Source organism: Phacochoerus africanus, chromosome 4, assembly GCF_016906955.1.
Source record: "Phacochoerus africanus isolate WHEZ1 chromosome 4, ROS_Pafr_v1, whole genome shotgun sequence".
In the NCBI taxonomy this organism is placed as follows: Eukaryota; Metazoa; Chordata; class Mammalia; order Artiodactyla; family Suidae; genus Phacochoerus; species Phacochoerus africanus.
The window spans coordinates 86,409,833-86,427,049 of NC_062547.1; the positions used below are offsets into that span (position 1 = coordinate 86,409,833).

At 36.9% G+C, this 17,217-nt stretch overlaps 1 protein-coding gene across 1 annotated transcript in view; it reads right to left on the reverse strand.

The window, feature by feature from the left end:
• The window catches only part of WDR41 (WD repeat domain 41), a 51,999-nt gene extending 37,728 nt beyond the window's left edge, over positions 1 to 14,271 (reverse strand). Inside the window, exons 1-2 of the mRNA XM_047778160.1 lie at positions 13,938 to 14,271; positions 11,589 to 11,704 (exon numbers count right to left, since the gene is read on the reverse strand). Of these exons, the coding sequence (XP_047634116.1) occupies positions 11,589 to 11,704; positions 13,938 to 13,988 (167 nt within the window). The 5' untranslated portion in view covers positions 13,989 to 14,271. The remainder of the gene's footprint in view (positions 1 to 11,588; positions 11,705 to 13,937) is intronic.
• Between the last annotated feature and the right edge of the window lie 2,946 nt (positions 14,272 to 17,217).

Sequence of the window (17,217 nt, forward strand, 5' to 3'; positions counted from 1 at the left end):
AGTACTCATTTCAAAACCTTTTTTTTTTTTTTTTTGTCTTCTGTCTTTTGTCTTTTTAGGGCCGCACTGGCTGCATACGGAGGTTCCCAGGCTAGGGGTCTAATCACAGCTACAGCTGCCAGCCACAGCCACACCAGATCCGAGCTGCATCTGCGACCTACACCACAGCTCACAGAAACGCCAGATCCTTAACCCACTGAGCAAGACCAGGGATCAAAACCACAACCTCCTGGTTCCTAGTTGGATTCATTTCTGCTGCATCATGATGGGAGTTCCCCTCAAAATCTTTTGATAACATCTTCTACTGCAGGAGCTAAGAGACTATCCAGGAGATGGGAAACTTGCCAAATACAGTCTGATAAAGTCTGTTAGTAATTTTTAATATAGATCTACATCTCTTTTTAATAGAAAAGGCCTTTAAAACTTAATTAGATAGAAACCATACAAAGAGTTATTTTAAAATCCATACCTAACATTTATTTTTATTTCAAAATGAAATATATAAAAGATACAGAGATTAAAAATAAAACAATCTACACCAGCCAGAATGGCCATCATCAAAAAGTCTGCAAACAATAAATGCTAGAGAAGGTATGGAGAAAAGGGAACCCTATTACACTGTTGGTGGGAATGTAAACTGGTGCAACCACTATGGAAAACAGTATAGAGATTCCTCAAAAAACTAAAAATAGAATTACCATTTGATCCAGCAATCTCACTCCTATACATCTATCCAGAGAAAACCATAACTCAAAATGTACATGTACTCCAATGTTCACTGCAGCACTATACACAATAGTCAGGACATGGAAACAACCTAAATGTCCACTGACAGAGGAATGGATAAAGATGTACATACACACAGTAGAATATAACTCAGGCATAAAAAAGAATGAAATAATGGCATTTGCGGCAACATGGATGGACTTAGAAATTATCATGCTAAGTGAGGTTAGTCAGACAGTTTGACACCAACATCATATGCTATCGCCTACATGTGGAATCCAAAAAAGGACACAGTAAACTTCTTAGCAGAACAGATACTGATTCATAGATTTTAAAAAACTTATGGTTTCCAAAGGAGAAAGGTTGGTGGGGGAGGGATGGGCTGGGGGTTTGGGATGGAAATGCTGCAAAATTGGGCTGTGATGATCTTTGCACGACTACAAATGTAATAAAATTCATTCAGTTAAAAAATAAAACAAAAATTTTTATATTTAAAGACATAATTTCTAATGCTTAACTACATATATTTTCTGAATCAGAATACTAAATAATTACTTTGAGTATCAAAAATAGCTGCTGGATGTAAATCTTTAATAGCCTATGTTTCTAGGCATACTGATTTATTTGTACAGAGATGATGGGGTGGGCAGAACTCAAGATGTTAAGTTTTCTTTGGTATAAAACATCAATTTCTATTTATTTTGAAACTCTTATAATTGCTTTTCTCCCTTTTAGAAGACCACAGGTTTAAAATACATACTTTTTTCCTAACCGTGATTTTTACTTCACATTTTATTGTTTTATTGGTTTATTATGTCTGAATCTCACAACTTCACAATGAGAGAGGACTGAAAAGTTGGGAGTAGAAATGATATCCAGAGCATTTTAGCTCGAACTTTAAATCAATCAGTAGTGAACAAAAGTTAGATCTAAACAGTGTTCAACAGTAATGCTTGAAATCACAGCCAATTTTTTTTTATTGCTCAGAGGTCAATTACTCAGTTTGTGGATTAATCAGGCTTTTCAATTCTCATATATTCTATTACTTTTTTTTTTTTTGGCCATTTCACTTATTACCTGCTCTAAAAAAGAAACATGAACCCTTAAAATGCAAACCAGTATAACTCTGATACATATTAGTACCTTTCATAAAATAACTAATAAAGGGGTAGGAGATCATTTACAACTACCCATTCTCCTAAGGTAGATAACTGAAAATGAGTAGCACTCTATCAGTTTATCATAAGCTAAAACAGTCAAGCAAGCACACACTCTAACCATCTCCAAATCAGAAACAAAAATACATCCAAGAATCCCTTACAGTAAGATACACTATAATTGATGAAAAGAAGTCATGAACAATAAAAAAAGGAGTAATTAAATGTCCATAAGGGTTAATCTATTCAATGGAAAGAAGAATAGTGGCTATACTGCCATATAATAATATACTTTTTTATTTTTTTTTTTACTTCTTAGGGCCACACCCATAGCATATGGAAGTTCTCAGGCTAAGGGCTGAATCAGAGCCACAGCTGCAGGCCTATACCACAGCCACAGCAACTCAGGATCTGAGTCACGTCTGCTACCTATACCACAGCTCTCAGCAACGCCAGATCCCCAATCCACTGAGCCAGGCCAGGGATCGAGCTCCCATCCTCTTGGATACTAGTCTGATTCGTTTCCACTGTGCCACAACGGGAACTCCCACAATTTTTTTAAAAACACTCTCAATTAATAAAATCCAAAGATTCAAGTCAAAAGATAAGATTTTAAGAGAAATCCTTCTTTACTGATTAGCACAAAATGTATTTACTGTAATTTCATACCACGTGTTAGGGAAATGCCAAGATCAGTTATATATGATTTTTTGCTTCAAGATCTTAAAATTTCATGACTGCTTAGAAATGTGCTATGTTTCATTAAACCCAAGACATCAATTGTAAAACATACTATTATTTTATGTACTATTAAGCAAAAAATGATATCAATTACAAATGAAAGACACCACTAATTACATGTGTCCAAATTTTAGTGATGATAAAATAGGAAAAAACAGGCTTTTCACATTCAATGAAATATAATTGTCATCTTTCTAATATGGCACATTCTAGTCCAACAAATTTCTGGCTATGTTAGCAAGTTTAAAGGATTAAAGAAATGCTTTTTTCTGTGAATGAATAAGCAAACATTCACGTGTTAAAATGGCTCTGTAATAAAAATTCATTAATAGTATTACTATAACCTCACATTTTCTTTTTATAATGATTAATATACCAACATACTGTCACAACAAAAATAGAAATTCAAAAAATGTAAAGCCCAGAATCTCATCACAAACAAAAAATAAATTCCTTGTATTTTTTTCATTTCTCTTTCCCATTCTTACACATAATCTTCAAATTTTCTCAACCTGAAACCCAGTCTTTAAAAATACTCATTAAGACTATACAATTAAATAACTAACCAAAACCATATGCATGGAAAAAAAAATTTTTTTAATGTGAGGTGTGATTTAATCAAGACCTATATAGCACAGCTTCTAGAATATTCCATTCCCTCCTCCCCATCAGAATTAAATTTATTGTGAGAGTCAATGATTCACTCATTCAAGAAATATTAAGCACTAACTATATAGTAAGCATTAACTTTATACATCTATATGCTTGATCCTGAGAGTAAAGATCAATGAGATAGTTCTTGACTTTGAAAAGCTCATGGTCTACATTGTTATGTTATGCTACAGGGTCCAAATTATGAATTCAATGAGAATTCTCAGTTACACTCATTTCAATTTATAGAAATCATTTCCTTTAAACACCTTCCTTTGAAACATCTCAAAGAAAAGTACTCTCATTCTTCTCAACTGATTTGTATAAAATAAAATATTTCTACAAGAAATTCCTATGTCCATTACATAAGTGATTATTTAATAGTTCTTATTCATGAGAATTTATTTCAATTAAATCAAAGGTGTTACAGATTCAAAGATAAGCTTAGGAGTTTTCTGGTGGCCTAGTGGTTAAGAATTCAGCATTGTCACTGCTGTGGCTTGAGTCTGATCCCTAGCCTAGGAACTTCTCATGCTGCAGATGCAGTCAAAAAAAAAGGAAGAAAACCCCTCGAAACACAAACATAGGACATAAAAAAAGATAACCCATAAACCTAGGTATTCGCTATCTTCATAACCACAAAACACTAGAAAAATAAGTTATGGAAATACAGAAGTCCCTGTGGATAACTTCCTGCCAGATCCACAAATATTTTCTAATCATGGTGCAACTAAAATAACATATTTTTTACTACAGAGCAAAGTTGAAAAACACTAATACCAGAAACCAGACAAAAATTTAAAAAAACTAGATTTTGGAGTTCCTGTCGTGGCGCAGTAGTTAACGAATCCGACTAGGAACCATGAGGTTGCGGGTTCAGTCACTGCCCTTGCTCAGTGGGTTAATGATCCGGCGTTGCCGTGAGCTGTGGTGTAGGTTGCAGACACGGCTCGGATCCTGCGTTGCTGTGGCTCTGGTTTAGGCCGGTGGCTACAGCTCCGATTCAACCCCTAGCCTGGGAACCTCCATATGCCTCGGGAGCGGCCCAAGAAATAGCAACAACAACAACAATGACAAAAAAGACAAAAGACAAAAAAAAAACAACTAGATTTTCATTTAAAGTAGACTTTTACTTGTATGCTAGAACTACTTGAAGAAAATTAGATATGTCTGTAGATAGAGACTTGTAAGAGAAGTTTAAGGCAAATTCAAAGAATTTTCTGAAACCATAGACACTGATGTCACTGATTCGTTCACTAGACCTACTTGAACAACAAAATTTTTTTCCTTGATTAAGTAAAGCATATCTATCTGCAAAGGTAAAACTTTTAGTAAAATTTCTCCTTCAAACCACAAATAGAAAGATAAACTGCGTCAAATTTACAAGTATTAGAGAAAAAAAAAAAATCCCTGTGACTTCTATTATAGGACACTTCCAAACTGAGCTCAAGTTTCCATGAAGAACCTTCTACTACTAGAGAAACATCTCTGGCCTCTCTCTGTCCAGTGATGTAATAAGTGATTTTAAGAGAATGAATTGAGTATGCTCAGTTCCTACCTTACTGGGGTTTCTCTGAGGATTTGACTGTTTACAGAGAATGGAACATTCTGATTGGCTCTTATTTTTGAGGTAAGCCTATGTCTGAGTGGGAAGCTTGCAGCTGTCCAGCTGTACCAATGACTCAGTGAACAAGTCTACATAACTCAAGGTGAAAATGAGGAAACCCACTGTGGTTGCATATCAAAGCTACATCTTTTAATCCAGGTTTTTGCTGATTATTCTCTATTAGGCTGATGTGTTCATATCCATCTGTGTGATTCCTGCACCTAATTATATCTAAGCAAAAATCTTGTTTTGTACAAAACTACCTTTCAAATTGGCATTTTTCTCTGTATCAAACAGGTACGTATCATTTGTAAACTTTCCATTATGTAGAATTTAAATATAAATAAAAGTGGAAACAGTGCAACAAAAATCTCCAGGTACTCATCACGTCTTCAACTCATGCCACAGCCATTCCCCCCTTAGAAAATTATTTTGAAGAAAATCCTAGTTACTGTATTTCATTTCATCACCAGATATTTCAGTACATATTTACATCACAAGGTTAAAATTTAATTCCTTAATGTCACCACATACCCAATAAGTAATCACATTTCCCTTTCTCACAATGTTTTTTTAAGTGTATTAGAAGCAGGACCTATATAAAGTTCATACACTATAACTGGTTGATATATCTCTAAAGTCTCTTTTATTCTATTGATTCCTTTTTTCATATATTTTTTCCCTTGCAATTAAGCATTTGTTTTACAGAATTCTCACAGTTTCAATTCTGCTAGCTACCTTCTTGTGTTGTCATTTGATGTGCACTTCTTGTCTCCTGTATTTCTAACAAACTGAAAAGATCCAGAGACTCAATCATATTTGAATATGACTTTTTGTTAATATCAATTCATAAACAATTTATATGCCCCATCAGGAAATATAATTTCTGGCAATCTTTTTTCATGTATGTGATGTTAATATCCATCAATAACCATTGCCTAAATTTGTTGTTCTATTAGAGGTTACAAAATTATAATATTCCAATTCTGTGATTCTTCCTAGCTTTTATTCTATGTCTTTTTTGGGGGGTGGGGGAGCACACTCGTGGCATATGGAGGTTCCCAGGCTAGGGGTCTAATCGGAGCTGTAGCGACCAGCCTACGCCACAGCCACAGCAACACCAGATTCAAGCCGCATTTGCGACCCTCACCACAGCTCACAGCAACGCCGGATCCTTAACCCACTGAGCTAGGCCAGCGATCGAACCCACAACCACATGGTTCCTAGTCGGATTCGTTTCTGCTGCACCACAACAAGAACTCTGCTTTTATTCTTTTATAAAGAAAAATGTCCTGGAGTTCCCATCATGGCTCAGTGGAAATAAATCTGAGTAGCATCCATGAGACGCAGGTTTGATCCCCGGACTCAGTGGGTGGGGGATCCGGCATTGCTGTGAGCTATGGTGTATGTCATAGCCGAGACTCGGATCTGGTGTTGCTGTGGCATAGGTCAGCAGCTATAGGTCAGCAGCTACAGCTCTGATTTGCCCCCTAGCCTGGGAACCTCCATATGCCATGGGTGCAGTCCTAAAAAGACAAAAAATAAAAAATGTCCTCTCATCAACCATAAATGATCCCAAGACAGAGCTTATGTAGAAAAGTCAGTATAGATCTTCACCTGCATATAATCCCCTCAAAAGAGGACTAGCTGCCCAGCTATGAGGAATGTGGCTATCTGCCTCCAGCTGTTGATTCTAGGGTCCATTTTAGCTTTCAAGCCAAAGTCATATTATCTCAAGTGGCCCCCAGCCACTGGGACATTTGCAAGTTGGTGGAAGTCAGGAAAAACTCTTGGGTGACCCTCATTCAGTGTCCAAGCAATGCAGGCTAAACAGTCCTAGTTATTTCCCTAATGCAAGACTCATCTAAAGGGCATTCTTTCCTCCAGAGTTCTGCACCAGGCTTACAGAGGACTCTGTCAAATCTGCATCATAGTTTGAGATGGCTTCCTTTGTCCAATCCTGCTTCTTCCCTTTCCCATTCAATGTTGTTTCTAATGAACTTTTTGCATGCTTAACTCCATTTTACTGTCTGCTTCTCAGGGAACCCAGGTATTAGGAGGATCTAAATTATCTTGACTACCAATTTCCATTCTCTAAATGTTAGTGAGAAAGATATTCTGAGCTTTGGAATATTTTCTTAAAGATGTAACACATCATTTGTTGTTAATTATCAAACTGCACTAAGTTTGTTTAGATTCTTGTGAATGTACAGCTTTACCAGTCATCCTAGGGGTACATTTTATTCTCCAGTCCGGCATTTCATGGGTCACTTGATTCTTTTCCAGTCATGATCACCATCCTACATAACCCTGTCTGTTTCCTGGAGGAGCAAGGAATGGTCAAATGAGCAACAGAGAAAACTATTTTTAAAATGTGTTATGAACTCAGTTTAGTTTAATGTGTCAAATGCTAGAGTATTACATGCAATTTTAGTACAGCCCATTTTTTGGAAGACTCTTGCTGAGGCTTAGCCTTCTTTAGTGATTCCCAATCAATATGACCCTCACTTCATGTTCAAAAAATACAAAAGAAGAAAAGAAAAGGCAGCTGTCTGTTAGGTCATACAGGATTTATTTGGTATCTTCAAAAACCAATCTGAGAAAATTTTCCACTCACTGACTTTAGCTGAACCACCAAGAAAACAAGAAAATCCACTGCAAAATTCTCAATAAAATGATATTATCTAAAGACCTGAAGCGTGAAACCTGGATTACAACAGCTGACCAAAAAACTAGAATGTGATGTCTATAAAAACGAAATAAAAACATAAAAAGTATGATATAACATTTATTTTAAAACTGGAAAGGTATTTCTTTAATTTGACAGTGCATAAATAATGTACACATGCACAGGTAAAGATGTACCTAACTATTAAATCAAGAATCAAAACACTGAGCTCCTCTACTTGTAAGAGTTACATCATTTGTATTTTTTAAATGTATTGCTTACCAATAATGACTCTTTTAGTTATTTTTTTTTAGTACACTACAGAATTAATTTTTTTAAACAGCCGAAGTTCTTCATTCTGGGACTACATGAAAAACTTCAGGAGTTCCTGTCGTGGCTCAGTGGTTAACGAACCTGACTAGTATCTATGAGGATGTAGGTTCGATCCCTGGCCTTGCTCAGAGGGTTAAGGATCCGGAGTTGCTGTGAGCTCTGGTGTAGGTCTAGGACGAAGCTTGGATCTTGCGTTGTTGTGGTTGTGGCATAGGCCAGTAGCTGTAGCTCCAATTTGACCCCTAGCCTGGGAACTTCCATGTGCTGGGATACAGCCCTAAAAACACAAAAGACGAAAGAAAGAAAAACTTCATAACTAGGTATGCATAAATTCTGATAGTAATCCTTGAGTACAAAGAATTAAATGTGGTTCATGTAGCAATATGTCTATTGCAAAGACCACAAAGTAGGCTTTTTAAAAAATCTATTCTAGGTCTTTCGATTCACTCTGGTAAATAGGAAATACGGCCACCAATCTTCCTCCTTATTTCCAACACCATCTGCAACAGGATTTAGTTGCTGCTGCTCCCATCAAGACGCTGAGTTTATTTATCAACTTACTTAATTCATGCAAACTCCTGGCTTGCTTTGGCCACTGAAACAGCAGCAAACATGATGAAAACAGACTTGACAAGTGTTTTACACTGGGGCTTTCCCTTTCATTGCTCCATCACTGTGTGCATAAGCACTAGAACAACCACATGGTGAAAAATGCGTCATCCCAGCTGAGACCACTGTAAACCTGTCACCTTCAGCCAATCTGCCAAGTGACCATGAATGCATAACTGCACTAACCAAAATCAGCTGATCTTGACACAGACAAAAGAACCCACAGAGCTGGGCCTAGCCCAAATTGCTATCCCACAAAATAGTGAAATTAAAAAAATGGTGGTTATTTTAAACTACTAAATTTGGGCTGATATTTAAAGCAATGGGTTACTTAGATACTCGTCTATAGCTTTTTACTACTTATGTAACATTTTCTGTATCACTGAACAACTGAAGTATACACAAGCACCACTGTGGGGAAAATATAATCAAATATCAGTATCTGTACTATGACCATCATTCTACCAAGTGGCCTTTTCCACAGAGTCTTCTTCTAACTATGTTAGAAGAGCCACGAAGACACTCTGAAGAAGATAGCAACCAACGTGGAATCTTAACGGTCAATATATATAAAAATTTAAAGACCACATCCTGAAAGTAAACTGAGCTTTTTTTATTTACCTTTCTTACACAAAATAATTTGAGGATTCCTTAAAGCCTAAATATTAGTGATTATGGTCTAAGAAATCACTTTTCAACTTACCTAGCAACTTACTATGGTATAAGATAGTACAAGAAAACTATAGCTGTCCAAATGTCTTACCTTGCCAAAAATGTTTAGTTTCAAATATGACTGACTAAATAAATAAATATCTCTTAGGACACAGCAACAATAAATACTACCAAAAAGTCTGAAAATTATTGCATTGTGGTTAACATGCAAGGATTTGGCTGGCTCACATTACAACATGAAAATTGTGTTAATAGGCTAGTAATATATGTAAAAGGCAAATCCTTTCAAGCAAAAGTTGAAGAGAATGTTTTCATATAATTATTTGGCTGAACTTGTCCCTGGTTTATAAAATAGAATTGGACCTCTCAGACTTAACCTGGGTTTATGCTAATGACATGATTCTGATGGTCCTCGAGAAAATTTAAGGACAGGGACTGGTCATGTGGAAAATATGAACAATGTAATTAGAAGGTTGGGGCTTTGAGCCATGGGCTATCAGCCTGACCTCTCGACCTGGGGAGGCAATCAGGGGATGGAAGGGAGAAAAGGCCTGGAAATTGAGTTCAATCATGTGGCAAATAACTCAAACAATCATTCACATGTAATGAAACCACAATAAAATTCTGGACACCCAGAGCTTGTGTGAGCTTCCTCACCGGTGATACACACTGATGTGCTAAAAGTGTAACGTGTCCTGAAGACACAGAAGCCTTGCACTTGGGACCCTGCTAGACCTTGCCCTATGCATCTCTTCATCTGGCTCGTCCCAACCATATCCTTTATAATAAAACAAAAATATAATCAAAAATACAATCAAAATGTAATCAAAAATGTAATCAAAAATTCAGTGCTCTCCTGAGTTCTATCAGTCATTCTAGAGACTCATGAAACCTGAGGAGGTAGCAGGAATTTGTAACTTATTAGTCAGAAGTATGGGTGGCCTGGGAACCCTGGAGACTGCAGCAGGTGACTAAGGTGAGAGGAGTTTATGTAGGAGTGCGCCCTTAACCTATAAAATTCAATCTAACTCCCGGCAGTACCAGAATTGCACTCTATATGGAAAAAGCAACTAAATACCAAAGAGGTAAGAAAAGCAGAGAAGACAAGGTTAAAAGACATCAGCAGGGAGTTCTCTGATGGCCTAGCGGGTTGAGGCTCCTGCGTTCTCACCGCTGTGGCTCTGGTTGCTGCTGTGCGGCGTAGGTTCAATCCCTGGCCCAGGAACTCCCACATACTGCCTGTGTGGCAAAAAAGAAAAAAAAAAAAAGACATCAGCAGTGATAGTGAGAATTAGGAATAATCACAGTAGCAGTCACTTGTGGAGTCAGAAATGGAAGGGGAAAAAAAAGTATCAAAGGCAGTGGAATAATTGATAGGGACAAGAGAAGTGGTATTAGGGAGTTAAGATGGAATGTAACATGTATACTTAATAGTTCAGGGAGTCATTCATTCATTTGAAAACTATTAATTACCTGCTACATGTAAGGCACTGTGTCAGATACTAAAGATTGTGGTAAATAAAAAACATGGCCCCACTCTCATCTAGAGAGGAAGATAAGTATTAAATACTTATAAAATTAATTGTGAAATTGGTATTATAATACAGGCTGCAAAAGATAAACATATAGTTGTACAAAGGCTTGATAAAACAGATATACAGATCAATAATAAGCTAAATCGACAGTCCTAAGATCTACACACCTTCATCTCTGTAAATATATTAAACACAACATTATACATGTTAGCAAGGAAGTACAGAATAATGTACATTTTAAAAGGGTTTCATGAGTAACAAAAAATTCAGATTAAATAATTATCTTCCACTAAAAATAGTACATTCCTGGGAAGTACCTGACATTTAAACATTTCTCATATTTGTTTCTCAAATCTAGACTCACCGAACATACAGTTAAAACTCTCATCAACATTTTTAAGTCATACAAAAATAACCATTAAATTACCAGATATTATACTCTGACTTCTGGGCAAAAAAACTTCAGACACATATTTCATCAAAGTACAGAGGTCAGAGTTCCCACTGTGGCTCAGCAGTAACGAACCCGACTAGTATCCAAGAGGGTGTAGGTTCGATCCTTGGCCTGCCTCAGTGGGCTGGGGATCCAGCATTGCTGTGAGCTGTGTATAGGTCACACACTAGGCTCAGATCCTGTGTTTGCTGTGGCCGTAGTATAGGCCCGTAGCTGCAGCTCCAATTAGACCCCCTCGCCTGGGAACTTCCATATCCTGCAGATGCGGCCCTAAAAAACAAAACAAAACAAAAATGCACAAGTCAATTTCTACTACATGTTATTAATGATTAGTTTTGAAATTTTTAGGAAAGATGGATTAATTTTGAAATTGGTTTTAACATAAAATTCTCTAAAAATTATTTCCAAATAGAATTGGACAATTTAAGTTTCTTACCTATAGTCATCTAACTGTACGAGAAATCGTACAATATCATGATGAGCTTTCAGCACAAGCAGTTCAGTGTAGGGATTCTGGGTTTGTTCCTCACCTATTGTCTGTAAAGAAGATTTCTTGTATTGGAGGGAAAAGAAAAAAAAAAAGACAGAATGATTTATGATAAAAGACAATCTTAGAATAAAACCACACAGTATATACATCTACAAGTACAAGATTTAAAAACCTATAAGATATTACATTCTTTTTTTCCTTTTTGGCTGCACCCATGTCATGTGTAAGGAACTCAACCCACACCACAGCAGTGACCCAAGGCACTGCAGTGACAATGATGGATCCTTAACCCGGTGCACCGCAAGACAACTTTGATATTATGTTCTAATACTACGTTTTATTTTCCCTAATATTAACTGCCAATTTAACATAGAACATTTCTCTTACCACAAATCCACATCATAAATTTTAGTATTTTGAAACAGAATAAATGTCTTAAAGGGCGAATTTGTTTTACGGAAATTATTCCTTAGTAATCCTGACCTAAAAAATTAATGGGCCAATGCAACACACTGTTTTAGAATGGGTGTTTCTCAATTACAACTGGCCGAAACAAAATTGCAAATCCAAGGAGTAAAATATAATGTAGATTAAAACAATGCCTAGCCCATTAAAGGTACTCAACACATGTTTGCTGAATGAATAAAAAAAGAAATGAAATCATTTAGAGTCAATGAATTCAATAAATTCCACTTTGAGCAATAATACTGATAAAGATAATTGCTAACATTTACGTGTGGCAGTGAGGTATATGAGGTGTCAGTTCATATGCCAGACACTGCAAAGCACATAAGACATATAACTCATCCAATAGTTTTGTAACGTAGGTCTCATCAACCCCATTTCTATAATCAAATACAGTACTATTTCATAATAAAACTTGCATTCTTAACCTCTGAACTGTAGGTTCTCAAACTTCATACTACTTACCTTTTAGACCAGGTAATTACTTTGCTAAGGTCTGTCCTGCCCATTGTAGGATGTTCAGCATGATCCCTGCCTTCTACACACTAAATGCCAATAGAAATCCAACCTTCCCCAATCATGACAATCAAAAATGTCTCTGGACATTACCAAATGTCCCCTAAGTGGCAAAATCATCCCAGCAGAGAAACACTACTTAAACTAGAAGCCAGATACAAATTTCTTGGGTAACTAGGGAAAAAAATCATTGATTCTGAAAATGTACAAATTCAAAGCAGTTGTAAAATGTACATCATAAATTTTTTAAAAATCACCTTCAAAAGAGTAATTTTATTTATCACATCTTTCTAGTGGTGGTTCTGATGACAAAAGCAAAAACAAGGAATCTGAAAACTGTATACTACTTCTCCCAAATGAAAACATGCCAAGCACTGCAGAATTAGCTAATCAAATTCTATGATTAATCAAATAATCAGTTTAATACAGAACTAGTATACAGACTAGTCTACTTTCCACAATTCTTCCAAAATCTTTAGGACTTAAGCCTATCTGAAGTAAGTGTAATTTTAAACAAGAATATTTCTTAAAAAATAAACAATAAGCCTCAACTGCAAAGATATGAGGAAGTTAAAATGGAGAAGTAAGGCTGCTTACAACAATCCAAGTCTTTTTTTAAACAATGAAAACAAATATTTCATATGAAAGATAAAAGAAAATTCAACATAAATTCTATTTTTGGGTGGCATATGAAATAAATTCCAGACCTCAACACTTTTCAAGCTCCAAAATTACTTTATTCGCAAAATTCCAAATGTAAATCTCATTATAGTCTTCAATTATTCAGGCCCATGAACAAAGTGTGACTACAGAAGCCAAAACAGCAGTTAATTAGAATTTTTTTTACTTTGAAACAAATTATTAATTTAAAAAACAATTATATCTTTCTGGGTTTTGTATAAGTAATCAAATTAATTTCATATTCCCTGAGAAAGCATCTACTGATGTTGGGAAGTGACACCTATCAAATAAACCAAGGTGTAAATCTGCAGTCACCACTTGCTAGTCTCTACGAAAATACTTTCCAACTTGAAATGAGACTGGTTTAAGTAGGGGAGAATAGGTGAGCATCCTTGAGCCTGCTGTTGAACCACTGTCGGTTTCCGTTTCCTCACCTCTCAGAACATAAATTTAACCATCAGGGAAAGAGCCCTCACACCACTGCGGAGCCCGCCTTCTTCGGCTTCAGAAACCGCAGGCCCCGCCTCCGCCCAGGTCTCCTTTGTCCAGGCCCAGGAGCCAGTCAGGCAGAAAGCCACCACTCGGGCAAGCTCAGCCTCCGCGGTGGCAGGAAAGGTCCACCCAGGGATTTACCTCGGCCAGTCCCTGAGGTTCTCGGCCTCCTCCGATCAGCCAGCGCAACATCCGGGCAACGACGGCGTCTCGCCGGGCCCAGGCCCCAGTTAGCCCGAACTCCTTGCCAGGCGCAGGCTCCTCCTACCTCTCTGTAGCAGCTGAGTGGAGACCCTAATACTTTCCGCCTCACATTCGCCCACGAAACAAGCGCAAAGCAGAGCCCACGGATGAGGGAAGATTTTTGTCCTCAGAGCGCTGCCGTACCCAGCCACAGGCTGGGTAAGGGAGAACAACAGCCGAAAGCTTTAGCGTCAGCGGAGGTTCAGAGGCGCGCACAGCACCAAGGGAGCAAGCGCGTCGCGTGGACAGATTTGGGTAGTTCCAGCGGCCCCTGGTGGGCGCACGTAGCGAAGCACCTGGGTGAAAATGATGTTAGCTGTGAGCTTAACATATATGACCTTTATTATGTTGAAGTAGGTTCCCTCTATACCCATTTTCTTGATATTTTTATCATTAATGAGTATTAAATTTTGTCAAAAGCTTTTTCTGCATCTATTGTGATACTCATATGTTTTTTTTCTTCAGTTTGTTAATGTTGTGTATCACACTGACTGATTTGAGGATATTGAAGAATCCTTGCAGCCCTGGGATAAACTCCACTTGATCATGGTGTATGATCTTTTTAATGTATTGCTGGATTCAGTTTGCTAGTATTTTATTGAGGATTTATGCATCTATGTTCATCAGTGATACTGGCCTGTAATTTTCATTTTTTGTGGTACCTTTGTATGGTTTTGGTATCAGGGTGATAGTGGCCTTGAAAAATGAGCTCAGGAGTGTTCTTTCATCTGGAATTTCTGAGAAGAGTTTCAGAATGATCGGTGTTAACTCTTCCCTAAATGTTTGATAGAATGTGCCTGTGGAGCTGAGTCCTGGACTTTTGTTTGTTGAAAGTTTTTTAACCACAGTTTCAATTCCAGCTGTTACTGACCCATTCATATTTTCTATTTCCTACGGTTTCAGTCTTGGAGGGCTATACCTTTCTAAGAACTTTCCACTTCTTCTGGATTGTGCAATTTATTGGCATATAGTTGCTTGCAGTAGTCTCTTATGATCTTTTGTATTTCTGTAATATCCACTGTAACTTCTTTTTTATTTCTAATTTTGTTGATTTGCACCCTCTCCCTTTTTTTTTTTTTTTTTGATGAGTCTGGCTAAAAGTTTATCAATTTTGTTGATCTTTTCAAAGAACCAGCTTTTAGTTTCATTGATCCTTTCTATTGTTTTGTCTCTACTTCATCTATTTCTGCTCTGGTCTTTATGATCTCTTCCTTTACTAACTTTGGATTTTGTTCTTCTTTGTCTAGTTGCTTTAGGTGTAAGTTTAGATAGTTTGAAATTTTTCTTATTTCCTGAGTTAAGACTGTATTTCTACAAACTTCCCTCTTAGAACTGCTTTTACTACATCTTACAGGTTTCAGGGATCCACTGGTTGTTCCGTAGCATACTGTTCAGCCTCCAAATGTATGTGGTTTTTTTGCAGGTTTTTTCCTTGTAGTTGATTTCTAGTCTCATAGCATTGTAGTCAGAAAATATGCTTGACATGATTTCAACTTTATTAAATTTACCAAGGCTCAATTTGTGCCCAAGATGTGATCTAGCAGGAAAATGTTCTCTGTGTACTTAGGAAGAATGTGTATTCTGCTGCTTTTGGATGGAATATTCTATAAATATCAATTATGTCCATGGTCTAATGGATCAAGTAAGGCCTGTGTTTCCTTACTGATTTTCTGTCAGATAATCTGTCCTTTGCTGTAAGTGGTATGTTAAAGTCCCACACTATTACTGTATTGGTGTCAATTTCTCCTTTTATGGCTGTTAGCAGTTGCCTTATATATTGAGGTGATCCTGTGTTGGGTACTTATATATTTACAATTCTTATATCTTCTTAGATTGGTCCCTTCATCATTAGGTAATGTTCTTCTTTGTCTCTTGTAACAGTATTTATTTTAAAGTCTATTTTGTCTAACATGACTATTGCTATGCCAGCTTTCTTTTGATTTCCATTTACTTGGAATATTTTCTTCCATCCCCTCACTTTCAGTCTGTATGTGTCCCTAGAACAGAAGTGGGTCTTTTGTAGCCAGTATATATATGGGTCTTGTTTTTGTATCCATTCAGCCAGTCTTTGTGTTTTGGTTGGAGCATTTAATTCATTTACAGTCAAGGTAACTATCAATGTGTATGTATTTATAGCAATTTTCTTAACTGTTTTGGATTTGTTATTTTAGGTCGTTATTCTTACCTTTTTTTGTTCTCTTTTCTTGTGATTGATGACTGTCTTTAGCATTGTTTCGATTGCTTTTTCTTTTCTGTGTCTGCATTTATTGTAATTTTTTGGTTTGCGATTCTCATGAAGTTTTGATATAGAAGTCTTTATATATACAAAATTGTTTTAAGTTGCTGGTCTTTTTAATTTCAAAGGCATTTTAAATATTCTGCATTTTTACTATATTCTTATGACTTCTGGTTTTGATATCATGTTTGTCTGTGGATGACTTCCTACTTTTATTTTACATTTGCCTTTACTGGTGAGCCTTCTAATTTGTTATTTCCTTGTTTAAAGTTGTGGCTTTTTCTTTTCTGGCTAGAGAAGTTCCTTTAGCATTTGTTGTAAAGCTGGTTTGGTGGTGCTGAATGCTCTCAGCTTTTGGTTCTCTGTGAAGCTTTTGATTTCTCCATTAAATCCGAATGAGTTAATGAAGGAAAAAAACCTCACAAGAATAACTAAATGAAAAGGAGATAGCCAATCTGCCTGAAAAATAATTCATTGTACTGATAATAAGAATGATCCAAGATCTTGGAAAAAGAATGAAGGCACAAAGAAGTTACCTTAACTATGGGTATGCTGGCAATTGGCTCTGGTGTCTCTCAGGCACTGTTTTCACTAGGCCACCAGTGCAGATCTACTGAGCTCAGGTGCCAGGACTGCAGGAGTCATGCACCTGGACCACTCTGTGAGAGCTGAACCCTGATCCAACCCTTGCATGTACATACCCATAAATCTTCAGCTGCTAAAACTAGACCCATCTCAGCTGCGGGAGTAATCATTGTCCATTAAGATATTCCACAACTGCTGAATTTACAAAGCTTGTATCAGAGGTGTAAATCCACAGTTTGTGCTCTCCTTCCTTAGTCATAGGGCCCCTGGGGCTCAGTGTAGTTTCAGCCCCACCTCTGTGTGTGGGCAACCAATCTGTTTCTCATGCAGCAGGATCATGGGAGCCTACCTAGGAGG